The sequence below is a fragment of the Protopterus annectens genome, chromosome 11.part0 (genome assembly GCF_019279795.1).
Source record: "Protopterus annectens isolate FY-2018-M chromosome 11.part0, PAN1.0, whole genome shotgun sequence".
Lineage (NCBI taxonomy): Eukaryota > Metazoa > Chordata > Ceratodontiformes > Protopteridae > Protopterus > Protopterus annectens.
Window position 1 is genome coordinate 435,590,074 of NC_056745.1, and position 19,506 is coordinate 435,609,579.

At 37.9% G+C, this 19,506-nt stretch overlaps 1 protein-coding gene across 1 annotated transcript in view; it reads left to right on the forward strand.

Annotated features, from left to right (window-relative positions):
• Positions 1–286: 286 nt before the first annotated feature.
• Positions 287–19,506, forward strand: part of LOC122814952 (aldo-keto reductase family 1 member C1-like) — a 337,408-nt gene continuing 318,188 nt past the window's right edge. The window contains exon 1 of the mRNA XM_044087211.1: positions 287–566. Within this exon, the coding sequence (XP_043943146.1) occupies positions 474–566 (93 nt within the window). The 5' untranslated portion in view covers positions 287–473. The remainder of the gene's footprint in view (positions 567–19,506) is intronic.

The window sequence follows — 19,506 nt, forward strand, 5'->3', positions numbered from 1 at the left end:
AATATTTCTTACTGAGTTTTATTTGCATTTTTTCATGTTTTATTATTGATCCTTCATCAGTTCCCAAATATTTATACACTCCCTCTTGCTCAAGTTATTTTTTGTCCCAAACTGATGTTTTCTTGGTGCTACAGCTTTCCTGCTTTAAAGGTTGCTTTTGTACATTTATGGAAATAACATTCTTATATCATCTGAACAAGTTTTGACTACTTTCAGTTACTCATCTTTGAGCTATACCGTTTTAAATAATCGACAAATAGAAGCGTTCCCTCTTCACGCCTAGGCGGCACACTTTATTTTCTTTATCGCACGTCAACGTCCCGAACATTTCGTGCTTAGTAATAACTTTCCGACCTAAGTGGTGGGTTTTGTCAGGTTTTATCCGCATCTTCACCCCTATCTAGTTTGATTTTCCCATACCTAACAACAATAGTAGTACAGTCGGTGTTATTTTACATAAAGGTCGCCTCGCCATGGCTCAGAATGATACTGTTACGGTGTTAAAGCTGAATGACGGGTCTTGCATGCCAGCGATTGGACTGGGAACTTTCGCACCGGCTGGAAGCGTAAGTTGCGGTGCAGTTACACCCCCAAACGGGCTTGGTTGAGGAGTACTTAACTAAACTTGCTGATAGTCACTACTAGTGAAATAGCAAGACTGAAACAACCCATCCAAAAGATGGAAAACTTATGTTTGTTTCCACTGTGAGCTTACTGAAATATACTATATATTTAAACTTGTTTAGTACAAACTTAAACGTGACTGGCCTAGACTTCATACCCATGTTCTGTCTTGTTTGTTGTTTTTTTTATTGACTGTAGTATCCGATTCCGAGTTAAGTGTGCATTTGTTTTCGTTTTCCATAGTAGCCAGGCAGTTTGAATTGGGGACGTTTAGCAGGTTAACTGAAAGTGTTTATTTCCTTGTCAACTAATTTCATATAAAATCGTTTAAGAACTTTCTTCCAAATAGTGGGTTGAGGATGCTTCAGAATATGTTATTACCGTCATCGAACCTCCTATTTGTAGGTAGTATTTTAAAGCGTAAACCTATTTAAACAGAATATTTATATAGGAAAGTAATCAAACGTATTTTGTAATAGGCTATTAGACAAAATATGTTTAAAAAGTACGTTTTTTTTTTCAAAACAAAAAAGTACGGGTTTTTTGAAGGCAGATGTATACCTTCCCAAGGATATCAAGGTGCACGGAGATGCTTGTTAACACTGCTATGTAAATTGTTTTAAGCATCATAATAAATGACAGCCGATGGCAAGCTGTTACAGCTTTCTCCATTGCATTGCTAACCTTCTCACTGAAATTATAGTAGAATGTTTACCCCAAACAAAACAGTTCCTCCCCACTTAATGCTTCTCCACAAACACTGCATTCGTTTTTACAGTCTGCCTCTCCTTTACACCTCGCCCAGGCAGGACTCCGCAAATAAGAATGCTCTTTAAATGAATATTTTCTTTTGTGTACTTGTTAGCTAATGCTATACTTTAATTTCTCAGCATACAGTGCATATAAAAAGTGTACACATCCCTGTTAAAATGCCAGGTTTTTGTGATATAAAAAAAAATGAGATCATAATAAATCATTTCAAAACGTTTCCCACCTTTAATGTGACCTGTAATCTGTACAATTCAATTGAAAAATATAAAAAATAATTATACAACGACCCCCCCATTAATATTCCGAAAAGTGCACGCTGATTGGTCAGCGTGCACGCTGTAAATCAGACTTATACTAATGGAAAAAGGTCCAGTCGCCTGGACTTTTTCCATTAGTAGAAGTCTTTTTTTTTTTTTTTTTTTTGTTACAGCAACAGAGAACGCAAGATCTCCTTGCTTTTTAGAAAGTGTCTCGCTATGTTAAAGGAGTTTAACATAGCGAGACAGCTTTAAAAAAAACAACAGAGATTTTCCTTTCGCCGTTGCTTTTTTTAAAGCTGTCTCGCTATGTTAATCTCCTTTAACATAGCGAGACACTTTCTAAAAAGCAATGGAGATCTTGCTTTCTCCGTTGCTTCCACACACAGCTCTGATGTACTGCGTAAGCATATGCATGCACAGTACATCAGAACTGCCACAGAATACCAGATAGCTGCGGAAGGGCAGCACGGAGGTATTATACAATGCCATTATTTAAGAAAAGTAAGTATTTTTTTTCTTAAATAATGTCATTGTATAATAGCAATAACCCACTTCTGGGTGTGGGTAATGCTGGATTTACCCACGGTTGTCCTTGTTTGGCCACTCGGGCTTCGCCCTCTTGACCAAACCACACCAACCGTGGGTAAATCCAGCATTACCCACACCCAGACGTGGGTTATTGCTTAAATAACCTACAATAAGTTGGTTGCATAAGTGTGCACACCTTTAAACTAATAATTTGAAGCACCTTTTGATTTAATTACAACATTCACTCTTTTTAGGTACACACCTGCCATCAATTAAAGAGAGCTTGATTAACTCCAAATAAAGTTCAACTGTCGTAGTAGGATTTTCCTGACATTTACTCAGTTGCCTGCTACAGCAAAATTCATGGTTGGCAGAGAGCTTACAAAGTATCAAAGGGATCTCATTGTTGGAAGGTATCAGTCAAGAGAAGGGTACAAAAAAAATTTCCACAGCATTGGATATACCATGGAACACAGTGAAGGCAGTCATCAAAAAGTGGAGAAAATATGGGACAAGAGTGACGTTGCAAAGAACTGGACGTCCCTCTAAAATTGATGAAAAGACGAGATGAAAACTGGTCAGGGAGGCTGCCAAGAGACCTACAGCAACACTGAATGAGCTGCAGGAATTTCTGGCAAGTACTGATTGGGTACTACATGTGACAACAATCTCCTGTATTCTCCATATGCCTTGGCTATGGGGTAGGGTTGCAAGACAAAAGCCTTCTCTTACACAGAAAAACATCCTGGCCCAGATAAAATTTGCAAAACCATACTTCAAGTCTCCCAAAAGCATGTGGGAAAATGTGTTATGATCTGATGAGACCAAGGTTGAACTTTTTGGGCACAATTCCAAAAGGTATGTTTAGAGCAAAAACAACACTTCACAAGACCAAAAAGAACACCATCCCCACGGTGAAGCATGGTGATTGCAGTATCATGCTTTGGGGTTGCTTTTCTTCAGCTGGAACTGGAGCGTTAGTCAGGGTGGAGGGAATTATGAACAGTTCCAAATACCAGTCACTTTTGGCCCAAAACCTTCAGGCATCTGCTAGAAAGCTGGAATTTCACCTTTCAACACGACATTGACCCCAAGCATATGTCCAAATCAACAAAAGAATGGCTTCACCAGAAAAGTTTTGGAATGGCCCAGCCAAAGCCAAGACCTAAATCCAATAGAAAATCTGTGGGGTGACTTGAAGAGGGCTGTGCACAAGAGATGGCCTGGCAATCTGACGGATCTGGAGAGATTTTGCAAGGAAGAGTGGGCAAATTTTGCCAAATCAAGATGTGCCATGCTGATAGACTCCTGTGTAAGAAGAGCTGTAATTAAATCAAAAGGTGCTTCAACAAAGTATTAGTTTAAGGGTGTGCACACTTATGCAACCAGCTTATTGTACGTTTTTTTTTATTTTTTATATTTTTTTCTCCTAACAGATTTGTTGTTTTTTTTAATTGAATTGTATAGGTTATAGGCCACATTAAAGGTAGGAAAAGTTTTGAAATTATTTATTGTCTCATGTTTTTATATCACAAAAACCTGGCATTTTAACAGGGATGTGTACACATTTTATATCCACTGTATACTACCATATCTCTGTTCAGTGGGCATGTTTTAAACATTGTTTATTTAATTTTTTATGTACTTATACAATACGGATTACCAAGGAGGAAGTAAGGATAGCAATGAAGAGGATGAAGAATGGAAAGGCTGTTGGTGCAGATGACAAACATGTGAAAGCATGGAGGTGTTTAGGAGAAATGGCAGTGGAGTTTTTAACCAGATTGTTTAATGAAATCTTGGAAAGTGAGAAGATGCCTGAGGAGTGGAGAGAGTGTTTTGGTACAGATGTTTAAGAATAAGGATGATGTGCAGAGCTGTAGTAACTACAGAGGGATAAAACTGATCAGTCACAGCATGAAGTTATGGGAAAGTGTAGTGGAAGCTAGGTTAAGAAGGGAGGTGATGATTAGTTATCCGCAGTATGGTTCCATGCCAGGAAAGACCACTACAGATGCAATGTTTGCTCTGAAAGTGTTGATAGAGAAATACAGAGAAGGTCAGAAAGAGTTGCATTGTGTCTTTGTGGACTTGGAGAAAGAATATGACAGGGTGCCTAGAGAGGAGTTGTGGTATTGTATGAGGAAGTCAGGAGTGGCAGAGAAGTATGTAAGAGTGTTACAGGAAATGTTCGAGGGTAGTGTGACAGCGGTGAGGTCTGCGGTGGGAGTGATGGATGTGTTTAAGGTGGAGGAGGGATTATATCAAGGATCAGCTCTGAGCCCTTTCTTATTTGCAATGGTGATTGACAGGTTGACAGATGAGATCAGACAGGAGTCCCCGTGGACTATGATGTTTGCAGATGACATTGTGATCTGTAGTGAGATTAGGGAACAGGTGGAGGAGACCCTGGAGAGGTGGAGATATGCTCTAGAGAGAAGAGAATGAAGGTGAGCAGGACTAAGACAGAATATGTGTGTGTGTGAATGAATGAGAGTGAGGATAGAGGAATGGTGAGGATGCAGGGAGTAGAGTTGGCAAAAGTGGATGAGTTTAAATACTTGGGATCAACAGTTCAGTAGTAGGAATAAGTATATTAGAGGGTCAGCCCAGGTTGGATGGTTTAGAGACAAAGCCAAAGAGGCAAGATTGCATTGGTTTGAACGTGTGCTGAAGAGGGATGCTGGGTATATTGGTGAAAGGATGCTAAGGACGGAGCTGCCAGGTAAGAGGAAGGCCTAAGATAAGGTTTATGGATGTGGTGAGAGAAGACATGCAGGTGGTTGGTGTGACAGAGCAAGATGCAGAGGAATGGAAGAAATGGAAACAGATGATCTGCTGTGGCGACCCGTAACGGGAACAGCTGAAAGGAGAAGACGATGTACTTATACAATGCAGCTGTTGATAAAGTTGGTAATAACATATCTAATCTACTTTGGAAGTTTTATTCGCTACCTATGATTTTTATCCTTTACTTCTAGTGTTATTGGTTTAAGCCTGAAATAGGTCCTTCTGTATCAGTGCTCTGCCCCTTTGTAAGAGATTTAAATTAATAGTAAATACATAATAAACCTTGTGAACATTTTGATTGCAATGTTTGTTGATACACAATTAAATGTGTTGCGGTACATTTTTTTACTGTATGAAGACAGGAAATCCACTGTTCGTATGTTTTTATGGTAATGGAGTTTAAGGCGTGCATACTGTTATTAACCTTTAAGTGGAGTGAGAGCCCACCAGCATGTAGTTCATTAAAGTACCCTCTCTCCTTTCTGCTGTCCCACTGGAGTGGGTTAGCCCTCCTTTTCAAACAGAAAATGAAAAAAAAAATAAAGTTGTAAGGTGAATGAGCAGTACTGGTTATAAAAAAAGAAAAACATTCAGATTTAGTGATTTAGAAAGAAAAAAAAATGGTATTTTATAGCTTTCCAGGTGCTGTGTGGTAACTAATAAGCAAGCAATAATGCCCAACAAGATGTCTGCTATTGTGTAAATAATGTCTGCCCAAGGGGTGTTAAGAGGCCCAGTGTTGCAAGTAGAGGGCCTTTACACTCCTGGAAGGTCATTATTTACACAGTAACACACGGTGGAGGGCATTATTGTGGTTAGAGAATGGGCTGCCGGTAAATTTGTTGTGTTTTATTTACTTAATTTTTTTACTGTATTACTTTTTTTTAAATATATTTTGATGTAAAATGGTTTCTCCATGTACAGCTTCAAGCTTGCTGTAGTGTATGTAAAATAGTGTTTGTTGGAGGAAGTATTTTAAATCCAAAATGTAACATTTGCAAAAAATCCAGACATTTACTTCATTTTATTGGGGAATGAAAATGATGACATACATTTGAGTTTCAGACTTTATTTCCTACAGAAAATTCATAACACAGATCCTATTATTTAAGCAACTTTGCAATTTTATAAGAGCAGTATTTAAAATCTGTTCTGTTTTTGAGCTTTTGTTTCCCGTTTGTTTTAGTGAGATTTTTTGAGCTTAGAGGTCAAGAGGCAGGCAGTCTTATTTACTGCTGCTGCCACAGCTCAATTGCTTTCACTTTTTTTCTTTTGTTTTGTATTTATACTCGTTAAACAGCAAAAGTTTTGCTTAGAGAATGTAAAATAATGCTTTGATCAATGTCGCTCTTACTTTTTCACTTTCGTGCATGCATATACTTACACACAGACATAAGCATGCACACTTTTCAAATTTTTTTTTAATATACTCAAACAGCAAAAGAGCTATTTAGGCAGCGTAAAATAATGGTGGCCATTAGCTTTCTTTCAGTCTGAGCTCCACGGGAGGTCAATCTGCTGCCATGAAGTGGTGGACTCGTTTTTCAGTGGGCACTACCTGTAGATTAACACCCTGCTGAAGAACATTCATACGACAATCAGAGTGCCAATGTACAAGTTGCTCCTTCACTAATGTTCACTGACATTTGTATAGTCTGTTCCCGAACCGCTGATCTTGTGTTCCACTGTCAGTTAACATTTGTGATTTGCCAAAACTGAGTATTAAAAAAAAAACGCACTTAAGATTGCGCATGTCTAGTTGTATGCAGCATATTTTATAGTTTATGTTCATTGCTGCACTGTGGAAGAAGCAGAATTTATTCACGATGGCATGGTTTACACCTGTGGGTTAAGCACACATAACTATTATGAGGTAACATTTTTTTCTTATTTTGAAATTCGTTTAGTGCAGACACACCTTTTTACATAGGTTTGCAGTGAAGTGTTTGTTTTGTTACTGGTTACTTGTAACAACCAAAGGGATGCTCTGTGCAAGTAGTGTCACTAGTAGTTATGCGTTTTATGGTTAAGTTTTAAGGTTTTATATTTGGATCTACATTTAGGACTAGCGTCAAGAGTTTTAGGGTGACTAAATCTGGCTTAGTATTTTAAAGCTACGGTTACGTATTGGGATTAGGTTTAATGTAAAAGTGTTTTAGAGTTGAGATTAGAGTGAACTTGGTTACTTGAATTACATTTTCTTGGAGAACTCATAATACTGAAACATGGAACACCTTTTTTTCCCATTTCACACTAGTGCCCACAGCTGGGTGTAACTTGTGTCTCCAGTTAGAAAGACAAACTACAGAAATAAGTTAAGCCTGGTTACTGCAAATAACCAATGCCTACTTGTCCTAGACCAGCTTGCTTATCAGATGTTTTCTAGCCATAACTCCGGCTAAAGAAAAGATTAGGCTTTTTACAGTTATCTGTTCTGCATAATAATCAGCAGCAGCAGTCATTATTATTAGCTAGGAGTTGTTAATCAAAATATTGTGCATGAAGTGCTGCAGTCATACTTCAAATTCAGGTAGGAGACATAACTTTCTCACATGAGTAGTAGTGATAAAAAAAAGTTTTAAGTTCCTTGTAGTGTTGACAATCTCTAGGCTAGTGCTAAGCGATAAACAATGGCTACTGCAGAACAGCAACAAGAAATCGAACTTCAGAAAACATAAAACACTTCACACTGACACATCAAAAGAAGTTGGCATTTTGAAGTGCATTTCAGCTTTTAAAGCTGTTGCAGGATTAAGGACTCATTTTTTCTGACTACTGGCAACTGTTTGTGTTGCAGTGCTAAGTGTGTTCCAGATAAAAGATGTGAAATGCTTTGCTTTGCTACAGTATTTTTCCCGTTATTTCACTTTCCTTCTCTGTCTTGTAGTACATTTGTGCAGCTAAACCTCCACTCCATTCACTGCAAAGCCATACCTGGCAGTAATAAGTGTGTTACAGCTTTCAAAGCTGATGCACACCTTAGATTTTTCCTTTCTCTCTAGCTTGTAGTACATGGAGCAGGTGAAGTTCCATACAGCTCAAAGCATTATGAATAAAGAAATCCAATCATTAAGTCATATGTTCTTAAATGGATATAATGTTTCACCTCTCACTTTACTTTACTCCACTCTTAATGTCAATTTTGTGATGTCCATTTCCTGAATGTATAGTAACTTGCCTATTTTCTCTGGTCGTAATCCTTTATCAGGCCGGAGAGCTACTGTACATGTGGTCTTTACTGGCTAGCAGTTCACTTTATGAGAAAGATTATCATTCATAGAGTCTGAACCATAGTATGTAAAGAAATGTAGTACAGCATGCAGCAGGCATAAAAACAAGTGGATGAAAGGAACCCAGTAAATGATAAAGCAGTTATGTCATTTGTACGACAAGCCTATAATATAACTTGCAGTTTACTTCATTTAGTATATGTAGTTGGTAAAGGCTCCTATTACAAAGGGAAAGAGTGAGGATGGCAGGAGGCTAGGAGGGTGATTGTAACCATTAAATAAAAGTTTTAAGGGGTTGCAGCAGGTCAGCATGCAGTGGTACTAGGAGGTTTGAGTGAAGGGTATAAGCATAAAGGGAAGGAAAAGGAAAGTGATGGGAAGTAACCACAGCTCATGTGTTGTACTGGTGTGCATAAAACAGAGGGGTAAAGCAAGGGCCTAAAACCTAAAATGAAGAGGGGACCATAAGTAAGCATAATCAGAGTGAAGGGCAAATATAAACAGATGGGGGAAACAGTAATGCAGATCTAGGCTTAGAGACTAAGAGACGTCTGAGTTGAAATAATAAATACTCAATGACTAACAAATTAGTGATGTGGGGGAAGAGGAATAAAGTGAGGAATTATAATAACTTATTTAGCAGTTAGAGTATTACACAAAGGTAATGTCATCCACCCCTTTCTCTGTTTTAGGTGTTAAAATCTGACATGATTTGCATTATCATGATACAGGAGAAGAATGAGGAAGTCTGGAAAACTGATAACCGAAGACCCAGGCTGTATATGTTTACTGTTTTAATGAAGTTCAGCACTGTACCCCATTTTAACAAATAAATAACATAAATATAACCTCTAAGCAACTGCCAACATATAGGGTTGTAGAAGAGGCTAGTTTATTTCAGATCAGCTATTAGCTGACCTTTTTATTGTAGACAGAGATTGAGTTTTGTCCTACAGATATTTTCAAATCCAATCTCCATACATATTTGTCATTATAGGAATGCACTAGGGAAGGAAAGGTTGTGACAGATTTATCACTTTGACTGTAGTGGACAAAATCCAAGCAAAAAAAAAGAATTAATAGCACTGAAGGATTCTCTGTTCATTTTCTTAAATGTGGTATCTGAGATGGACTGCTGGGTGATAGACTGCTGCGTCAAAAGACATGACCCATACTGGCCAACACACTAAATGGGCACTTTTGACAGGAAGCTGATGTTAGTTTCATATTCAATTTTATTATTTGTTATTTTATTAATTTAACCCACTAGAAGTGCTTCTTTGAGGGCTGACCCAGAAGCATTGTCTGGTAAAGTGACTTTAGTAGAGTCACACTGTTGACAAATGGAGACTGAAGGATTAAAACCCATGATTACAGGACAAAGCCTGTTAGTAGCCTTAATAATGTGAATAAAATTTTCTAGGTCTTGATATAAACTGGAAGACTATGACCCTAAACACATCCATAGGTCAGCACAGAGCTGCTTAGTTCACACCACCTGGACTGTTCACCGTCTTGTATTTGCAACACGCATAAGTTCATCTCTTTCTGGAATCTGCTGTCTGACTACCAAAGAAAAAAAGGATAGAATAACCTGAATGCTTTCTGCCCTTTTACATAAATCCACTGAACTTGCAACTACCCCAGTCTTTCTTTCACTCCCATTTTAGTCTTTTACTCTATTTTTGTCTTGCTGTCCATACAATGTGATGAGTATTTCATATATTCTTGTTTGTTTTTCTGTCCGTATTCTATTAAGTAAAATAAAATTAAATTCACTGTTTTATTTATTTTTATTTATTATTTATTTTACATTTGTTGACATGGCTAGTCTAACTGGATACATGTCCATTGTCAGTAGAGGCCCGGGGAGAAAAGCTCCAAGATAGAACAATCAAATTAACACAATAACAAATAAGGAAACATTAAACAAAAAATCATATTTACAGTGCATATTACAGGTTATCACAGTAAATTCAGCAGTGCAGAATACAGACATAAAATAGCATGCTAGTACAATCAAGATGTTCTAGAGGGAGATGGTATTTAGGTTAATAAGGAAGGAATTACAGTTAATGAGTAGAAAGGGTAGGAAGAGCAAAGTATTAAGAGACACATAACTAGTCAGGCTTAGTACAGGGGCATAACCAGTGTGTTCTGAGGAGCACTTTCAATTTGTTTTTGAAGCGTGATAGTGAGGGAAGTGAGGAGAGTTCACTGGGGAGGAGATTCCAGGCTTTTCCTACAATATTAGAAAAGAGGGAGTCACCAGCCTTGTTTGGTTTAGTGGTATGTACTAGAAGTCTCTGAGAAGACCTTAAGGATTTCAGGTTTTTATGGGGAGTGATGAGTGTGGATAGAATAGGAGTTTTGGAAGGTTTGTAATGAGTGTTGGGCTATAGACAGTTGATGGAATTTAATCAGATTTTGTAGTTCAAGCCATCCCAGCTGCTTTAAATGAATGCAATGATGGGTTCTAAATGGGTTGCCTGTAGCAAATCTGGCAATGTTATTGTAGGACATTTCCAATTTGCTAAGATTATTTTTAGATAGATTAGTAAAAATGGGTGAGGCATAAAGAAGTGAAGAGATTAGATGAGTGTGTGCTATAGTGGTTTTAGTTGAAGGTAAGAGGAAGGATTTTATCCTATAGAGAGAGCCTAGTTTTTTGTTGACAGTTTTTATAGTTTTGTTAATATGGATATCAAAGTTCAGATCGTTGTCAATGGTGATACCCAATAGTGTGGTGGTTGGTTCAGGGGATATAGTAGTTTTAGTTAACTGAGAAATCAAGAGGAGGGGACTTCTTAGTAGGAGAGAAGAGGAGGAGTTTAGTCTTTTTGGGGTTTAGGAGAAGGCAGCTATGTGTGAACCATTGCTCAACTGTGTTAAATACTTGTTGGGTAAGAGAGAGAAGTTCAGAAGAGGAGGTGGCTGAGCATATCGGTGTGGAGTCATCCACATATTGTATGCATGTGGCTTGGGGGATGGCAAGGTGAAGATCATTAATAAATATGGAAAAAAGTAGAGGTCCTAGGATGGACCCTTGAGGGACACCAAGGTTGACGGGCAGGTGACTTGAGAGAGACTTGTGCCATAGTACGGCCTGTTGTCTTTTATCAAGGTAGGACTGGAACCACTTTATAGAAGATGTATCTAGTGACGGATTTCAGTATTTTGATGGGAATTTGGTGATTTACCATTTCAAAAGCTTTAGACAGGTCAATAAATAGTGCTGAAGAAAGCTTGTTAAGATTGCGTTTTTTGTTGATAACAATCTGTGAAGGAAAGAAGGGCAGTAGTAGTGCTTTGTGACTGTCTGAATCCATGTTGACAGTTGGAAAGTAAATTATTTTGGGTTAGATGGTCAAGTAATTGTCTGTGAATGCATTTCTCTATGATCTTTGCCAAAGGAGAGAGAAGGACAATGAGGTGGTAGTTGGAGAGTTCAGTGGAGTGCCCTCCTTTATGGAGGGGGATAATATGGGAAATTTTCCATAAACTGGGGATATGACTTTCGATAATAGTTCTATTGATCAGAATAGAAATGGGATAAGCAATAGCTTTGGCGGATTGTTGTAGGAATTCAGCAGGTAGTTGGTCTGCTGAGGGTGAGCATGGTTTTAGTTTCTGTAGAAGGGTTAGAATATATGTTGTTGGGACAGGTTGAATATGAAAAGTAGGGGGTGAAGATGATTTATAGGAAGGTAGAGTGAAGTTATTAGGTGATAGTTGACTAGCTAGTGTTTGTATAGCATCAGTAAAAAGGTATTAAAAGCATTAGCTGTATTCATTGTTTTTTTGTGGTCAGTATTTTGAGGGTTTGGAGTAGTGGATTGACCTGGATAGAGTAGTTGGTTAATGCTAGCTGAAATTTTTTGTGGCTTGTTTTGATTAGCTTGTTGGGATTGTAGGTAGTAAGTTTCTTTTATCAGATATTATAGCTTTCTTGGTTTCATTTCTTAGCTGTCTAAATGTTAGTTGGTCTATAGGGTTTTTAGTCTTCCTCCATTTTGCCCAAAGTTTGTTTCTAAGATTTATTTTGTTTGGTTTCTTTTGAAAGCCATGGAGCAGATTTGTTTTTAATTCTAATTAATCTGGTTGGAGCATGGAGGTTGAGAATGGCAAGGAAGTTGTAGTTAAAATAACTAACGGCTTCATCTAAAGGGAGGTTTTGTAAGGGAGACCAGTTGCACGCTCTTAGTTCCATCTGGAATAGTTCGGGGTTAAAGTACTTTTTAGATCTGATGTTTTTGACAGATGTTGGAATGGGAGAGTTGATTTTATGTCTGATGATATAGGTAAGAAAGTGGTCACTTAAATCATCAGGGTGGGTTCCTGAGTCATAAATGTGAGGATGATGGTTTATGAGAATCCAGTCTAATAAGCTTGATTTCTTGTTAGATTTATTTATCCTGGTAGGGGAGGTAATGGTTTGGGAATACCCATATATGTTAATATGGTTTGTGGGGAGGCTGCTGCAGTAGCAGCTCCAGTCAATGTTTGTGTCGCCTAGGATTATGGTTTCTTGAGGCAGGTTTTGGGAAAGCCAGCAACGTATGTTTTCCATGGTGGCAGTGTTGTTACCAGGTGGTAGATGTATACAGATAATATAGATGGATTTGGCATTGTTAAGATGAAGTTTGGAGATAAGAATTTCTGCATTGGAGTCTCTAGGTGGTTTACAGTTATGAGTGGTCAATTGTAAGCTAGATTTATATAGGATAAGCAACCCCACCACCTTTCTTAGATACTCTGTCTAGTCTCAGGATATTATATCCAGGTGGGATGATTTCATTGTTTTTGGTTACAGGTTTTAACCAAGTTTCTGTTAAGCAGAGAATATCAAAGGAGTAGATTTCAGTTAGAGCTTGGAGTTGAGTTACTTTATTGTTTATGCTACGTATATTAAGATGAGTAATTAAAAGGGAGTTTGATGGTTTAGAGAGGGCATGAGTAGGTGATTCTTTGTAGTTGAGGAGAGAGATAGGAGTTGTTGGAGGGCCTGGGTTAGGGTGGATGTCACCATCCTTTTAAAGAGAGTAGCAGGCTTAGATAGTTTGGGTTGGGGAATCTGCTGTATAGAGGTAGGCCTTTCCTGGGGTTTTGATTGTTGTATTTTCTGTGTAGTGTTCTATGGTATTTAGGAAGTATGTAGTTAGATGAGGATGTTATATTAGCATGAATAAAAAGGAGAGGGGAGTTTTGGAGAGTTGGTTTCTTTCTTGGGGTAGTTTAGGTATGGGCCTAGTGGGTTTTCAAAGGAGGTTAATAGACGGGTGAGAATTTAAAGGAGGTAGTAGTGAGATTGTGAATAAGAGTGGGACATAAGATGGGATGGTTTGTTTATACATTGTATGAATAAATATAGATTCTTTGTAGGTAGAAGAAAGAAATTCACTGGGTGGAGATGAAAGAAGGGAGTAGGGTGTAGTGTGATAAAAGGAGAGTAGTGACTAGATGAATACAGTGAAAAATTCACAATAAAACAGTTAAGCAAATGTAGATAAAGCTCCACAGCTACCCAAGATGCAAGATGGGCATGCCATGTCAGAGAGATCACACTAAATATGGTTGTGGAAAAGATAATGGCAATCAATCCAGTATTTTTTGCCAAAATAAAAAAATATATATATATGGACAAAAGCACTGTGTTCACACCACCTGGACATGACACTAGACACTGAGACTCCCAATCTGAAGGTGTCCAGCATACTACTGGTAAAGAACAGAGGATAAGTATGGGTAATACTGGACATTATGAAATGGATATAGTAAGACAAAACGGAAGTCTGATGGCTGCAAAACAGCTATTTACCATTCCATTGGAACTTGGAAAGTAAGAACCATGAACCTTGGTAAACTTGATATAGTTAAGATCCGATACTAAAAATTAATTCTTACATTTTGAAGATTAGCACCCTAAAATTAACTGAAGTAAGTCCTTTTAAATAGTCAGATCTTCCACAGTGGACAAGACACTTGCAGAAGTAATAGTAGCCCTCATGGTTAATAAAAGGGTATCAAAATTGGTGCTCAGTGACAACCAGAAATGAAAGAATGATCTCTGTTGGACTGTGAAGCAAGCCATTGAGCATTGCAGCAATGATAAAGTTTCTGCTCCAACTACAACTGCCAAATTGGTAGCTGACTAACTTTTATGTGGAACTTCAGCACCATCTGTAAGTAACATACACCCACATTACATTCGTCACGGTCAATTGGAATGCTGAATATGATAGTAAAAGTACAACTGGAATAATGGGCAATTTTGGCTGTGGTGAATGAAATAGTGAGACATAGTCCTGTCAAGATAATTCATTGGTCATAAACATACTGTTTAACGCAAGAGGTAACAAACTCTTGTTTCAGTAGCCTAAGAGACCATTTTACTCATGAAAATCATATGGTCAATAACAAAATCAGACTGATGATACTTTGCAGTCAGATGGAAAAGGTCTATAAAGTGAATAGAAATAAGATCTGGAGCTGACTGTGCCTCAGGCCATCGGCTTCTTACTGCAGAGTTGACAACTAAAACATCCAGGCCAACTAGATACAAGCTCAGTAGTGTTCCAAGTGAATGCAGTCTAAGTGAAGACTGGATTATACTTTGTGGATAGAACATGTAAAGAACTATGGACAGATGTTTTGTGCAAGAAAGGGCAATAAAAAATATTCTAAATAGAAATGAGGATTAAGGAGGCAAAATTGTTATCTGTGCAGGCTTTCCAGGAGGCCAAACAAAGAAGAACAAATACAAAAAGCAGTGGAGGTAGGGGAAAATGTCAAACTAAATTCAGTGTTTTGTAGAACAGCCAGAAGATAATATATATTTATTTATTTGACATTTGTTGACTATGTTAGTCTGTTTGAGCTTGTGCTGTTTTTCAGTGGAGGCCCGGTGAGAAAAGCTCCACAGAACAAAAATGATACAAGCATGAAATTCAATGAAGTACAAGTTATGCAAATGAAAAATTAACTTGCTCACTAAATTCCTAACTCGACATGACAAATTATACAAGTATAACATTTAAAGGGAAATTGAGCATGTAAGAAATTCACAGTACTGAGCAAAAATTCATGGTACTGATTATGCTAGTGAAGACTGAATAGAAGTTTAGTATAAGTTAAGTAGATAAAATAGAGAGTATAGACAAAAGGTGAAACTGAAGATCAAATTGTAGTGCAAGAAAAGATATTGTGATCAAGGGGTAATGGGTAAAAAGAGAGTATAGTGGAGGATTTGGTCAGAGCAAAGGTACTGGTGGTCTAGTATGACAGCTAGAGGATTAGTTTGACAAGTAGGAGTGTGAGGAGAGAGAGTTAAAATGTGTGAAATTATTGTGGCAGGAAGTGGAGGAGTATAGAGAGCAGTAGTAGATTATTGTTGTAGTATCCAAGAAGTTAGAATAGATAGGAGTGCAGAATTAGAGGGCAGGAAGAGGAGGAAGGAAGGAGGGGAGGAGTTTAGATGGGGTGGTTACAGTGACATCTGGTGAACAGTGGAAAGAATTGTAGGCTGATAATAGAAAGGGGAAAAAGAAGAGCTCTCTTAAAGAAGATCTGTGTTAAGGGAGAGAACAAAAATGGGAGGGGTCCTAACTTTAAGAATTGGAATAACAAGATGTATCCTAACATACCGGTATGCACAGTGCCACATGCTGTGATCTAGAGATAGTCATAATCGAGGGTAAAGCTGAACTGACCTTAGAAAGCTTTATTAATAACTGACCTGCATGAAATGAGATTCCAGATAAATTGTTTAAAATTCTGTAAAGCAATGCAGTTAGTGCTGAATGAACTTAGCCAGAAAATCTGGAAAAAGATGGCCATTGGATTGGAAAACATCAGTTTGTATTCCAGTCCCGAAAAAAAGTCAATACTAAAGTTCTTAAGTATTGAACAGCTGCATTTGTTTCAAGTGCTAGCAGAGTAAAGCTCAAGAGCCTGCAGGTTAGACACCAGCAATATATAGATAGAGAACTGTCCTATAACAAATCTATATATTGTCACACTGCATATTGATTACATCACATAAACTGATGGCTTAAATCAGATGCTGGAATCAAATTTACTGGGAGAAATATTACTGACCTGAAATATACAGGTGATAACCACTGTAGTGGCTGAAAGGAAGAGTTTTAAATAGCTGTTTATGAAGGTAAAAGTGGAAACACAAACTTCAGTGTGCTAGTCTTATTAGTTCTTTCCATGTAGATGGGAAAGAAGTGCAGGCAGTGACAGATTTTGTGTTTTGGTCTTACAGATGGTGAATGGAGCCATGAAATGAAGACACTTCTTGAAAGGAAAACTACAGCAAATCTGGATATTTTTTTTAAAAAGCAAAAACATCCCATTGCCAACAAAGGTCCAAATAGTCAAAGCTATGGTTTTCCCAGTAATAAGGTGTTGCTGTGAGAGCCAGGCTAATTAAGGCTGTATGCTGACGCTTTTGAATTGTGGTCTTGAAACGTTTTAACGATTATGTGGATTGTAAACAGATCAAATCAGTCAAGGAAATAAACCTAAGACCATTCACTGGGTAGGGCTAAACTAAAACACAAATACTTGGCCCCATAATGGGAAGACACATTTCATTAGAGAAGACACTGATGATGAAAAACTGCAAAGGTGAAAGGAGAGGTGAACAGAGGCTAAGATGGACAGATGGCATTAGTGAAGCAATAAATGTGAATTTGCAAGAACTTAATAGTTGATAGACAAGCCTGGTGTGCTGAAGTCCTTGGGGTCACAGTCCGACTCAAATGAACTACTAAACAACAAAACTTGTACTTGTGCAGTTTTCTTGTCCTGGTTGTGTTGGTTCTTCTTTCCTTTATATACAGCTGTTTCTGCTTTCAAATAAACTCTGTAATCTGAATTTTATTTTCTGTGCTTACAATACTTCAACTGAACACCGATTTTATTTTTTTTACATATGCAGTAGTGTTCCATCTACATTTTGCTGCCAGCTCTTTACAGTCATCTACATGCATAACAGTTTGCTTTGAGTGCTTTATACTGAGCTGGGGCTTGTTCTGGAGTCTCCATTGTAAGTAGGTTTTTGCCCTGGTTGAATGGACACAGTTTAAAAAAATGGCAATAAATCAGAAATGTTGATACATCCCTAGAAACAAAAATGTGTGTTTTCTGATATGAGGTAGCCACTGAGGTAATAATATGTAGGTAGGTTATAAAAAAAAATCTGTGTGGAGTCCATCCTTGGGTGTTTCTGGAGCTGGCTATATTTTCCCCATTCCAGTATAGGTAGTGGCATAAGTGCCATAGCAGTAGCTGTACAGTTTTTTTTACATTGGATAATAGTCCCTAACAACAATGGGCTCTGTGGCTGGCACCTCCCATAGGCTGTAAGGAAGGACTTTTCTCAGTCCTTATAGCCAAAGGGTTAGAACGTGTGTGTTGTAGCTCTCTGGGTTCTTAATGAGTGGCTCATTTGATCCATAGATCAGTATAACTTTATTGTTATCTTCTTGTAATAACATACATTTGTTGTTTTTGCATGCTTATCAGTTACGTTTGAAAGAATAGAATGTCAAGTTTCATACATTAAGGGATGCATTACTCATTTTAGCCATCTGAAGAAGAGTATATTAGAGGGAAATGTTAGTTTTCATACCGCTCAGTGAATTTTAAAAACACACATTTGAAATTTATGACATTTTACAAGCCTTCAAAATTTGACATTTTTGTAATCTGCTAACAAAAAAAGCATTGTTGTAGTGGAGTTCACTATGTTTTGCATTTCCTGTTTCTAGTATGATCAAGTTAGTTTGTGCCCACTTATCCTATTAAAGATAGTTTGACAAGGTGTAAAGGCAAATAAAAAGAGGCAGGATGAAAGCAGGCCTACTGTTGTGTGATATCAGTCTATTTTTTAGTACTCTGAAATTATGTTCTCCTGTTCTGTTTTTCTTTCTCAAGCAGCAAAAATGTTTTTTTTTTCCTTGCTTCCTTTTACCTTGACCATCAAACTTCCCAGTGGACTACCCTTTAGACACATTCAATCCCTTCTGCCTCTTTCAGTTGAGGCAAGAGACACACCAGGGAGTGGTATCATTGTACAATGTGGATATTTTTTTCTCTAGTCCCTAGCTTTCCTGTACATTCCTAGTATGGCTTTCCTAAGGAGGATATGCTGTCACTCACATCTGCAAATGATGGAAGTCATCACACTGGCCCTTCTTCTTTTTGAACCATGTCACTACTCTGCTTAGTTTCTCTCTTCTCCACTGAGGAAGTAGTTACCTGTAGTGCTCACCTCAATATGTGTCCCATACCCTTCCTCCAAAGAGAGGTAAGCAGTTTAAACATCTTCCATGCAGCAGTTCCAACATCTGCCCAAGTCGCTGAGCAAACTCTGGTTGCCTGTGTCACTTTACCCTTTGTGCCAGTTAAGCTAGCAAAAAAGTGGATTACATAAATTGAAGAATTTGGCAGAAACATGTTACCTGGTTTCTGTTGTATAAAATGTCTTAACTGTGGTACTTTGTAGGGTTTGCTGCTTTCAGAATCAAGCTTCCTAATGTGAGATTTTGTTTGGAAAAAGGAAGAAAATTATGCACTTTCTAATGTCCAAGACTGTTCAGACATCTTTGCAGAGAATAACATCAATAAAACTCTTACATTTCCTATAAAATGTACAAAGGACTGTTTATAGTACCATGGCAGAAATGACGATAAACTGTGTCCCTTCTTTGGATGTGCCAGTCTCATTTGGTTAGATTGCCACATTACTCCTTGTAACATGAATCATCCTTCAAGAGAGCTCAGGAATTCCTTTTGCATAAATAAAATAAGCAATTCACCACAAAGTCAATAACCATGTTCTGGTTTATTAGCCAGTCAAAGGGGTTAACAGAATTGCAGGCAAAGTCCTTATCTTATCTAAGTACCAGAACATCATCTCTGTATTTGGCTGTCTGCCAGTAAGAACAGTACACAGATAATTTCTTAGAAGGAACAGTATAAAATTCTGAGGCATTCATTTAGAGGTGACTAACATTTTTTACAAGTTTACAATTTCATGGTGACTCACCAGAATCGAACTTGATGCAGGTTTAACAGAACTAAGTTTAACTATTAATTTTACACTTGTATGTCTTAAATGCTTAAAAACGTGACAAGTGATCACAGGCACAATGATATGGCTAGCCGTATACATATTTTACAAGATGCACTTAGCGTTGTCGCCTCACAGTGAGACGCTGTCCGGTTCGACTTCTCAGCTAGAGCGTCTTCTGCGTGGAGACATGCGTGAATGGGCGTTGAAGGCTGTGCGT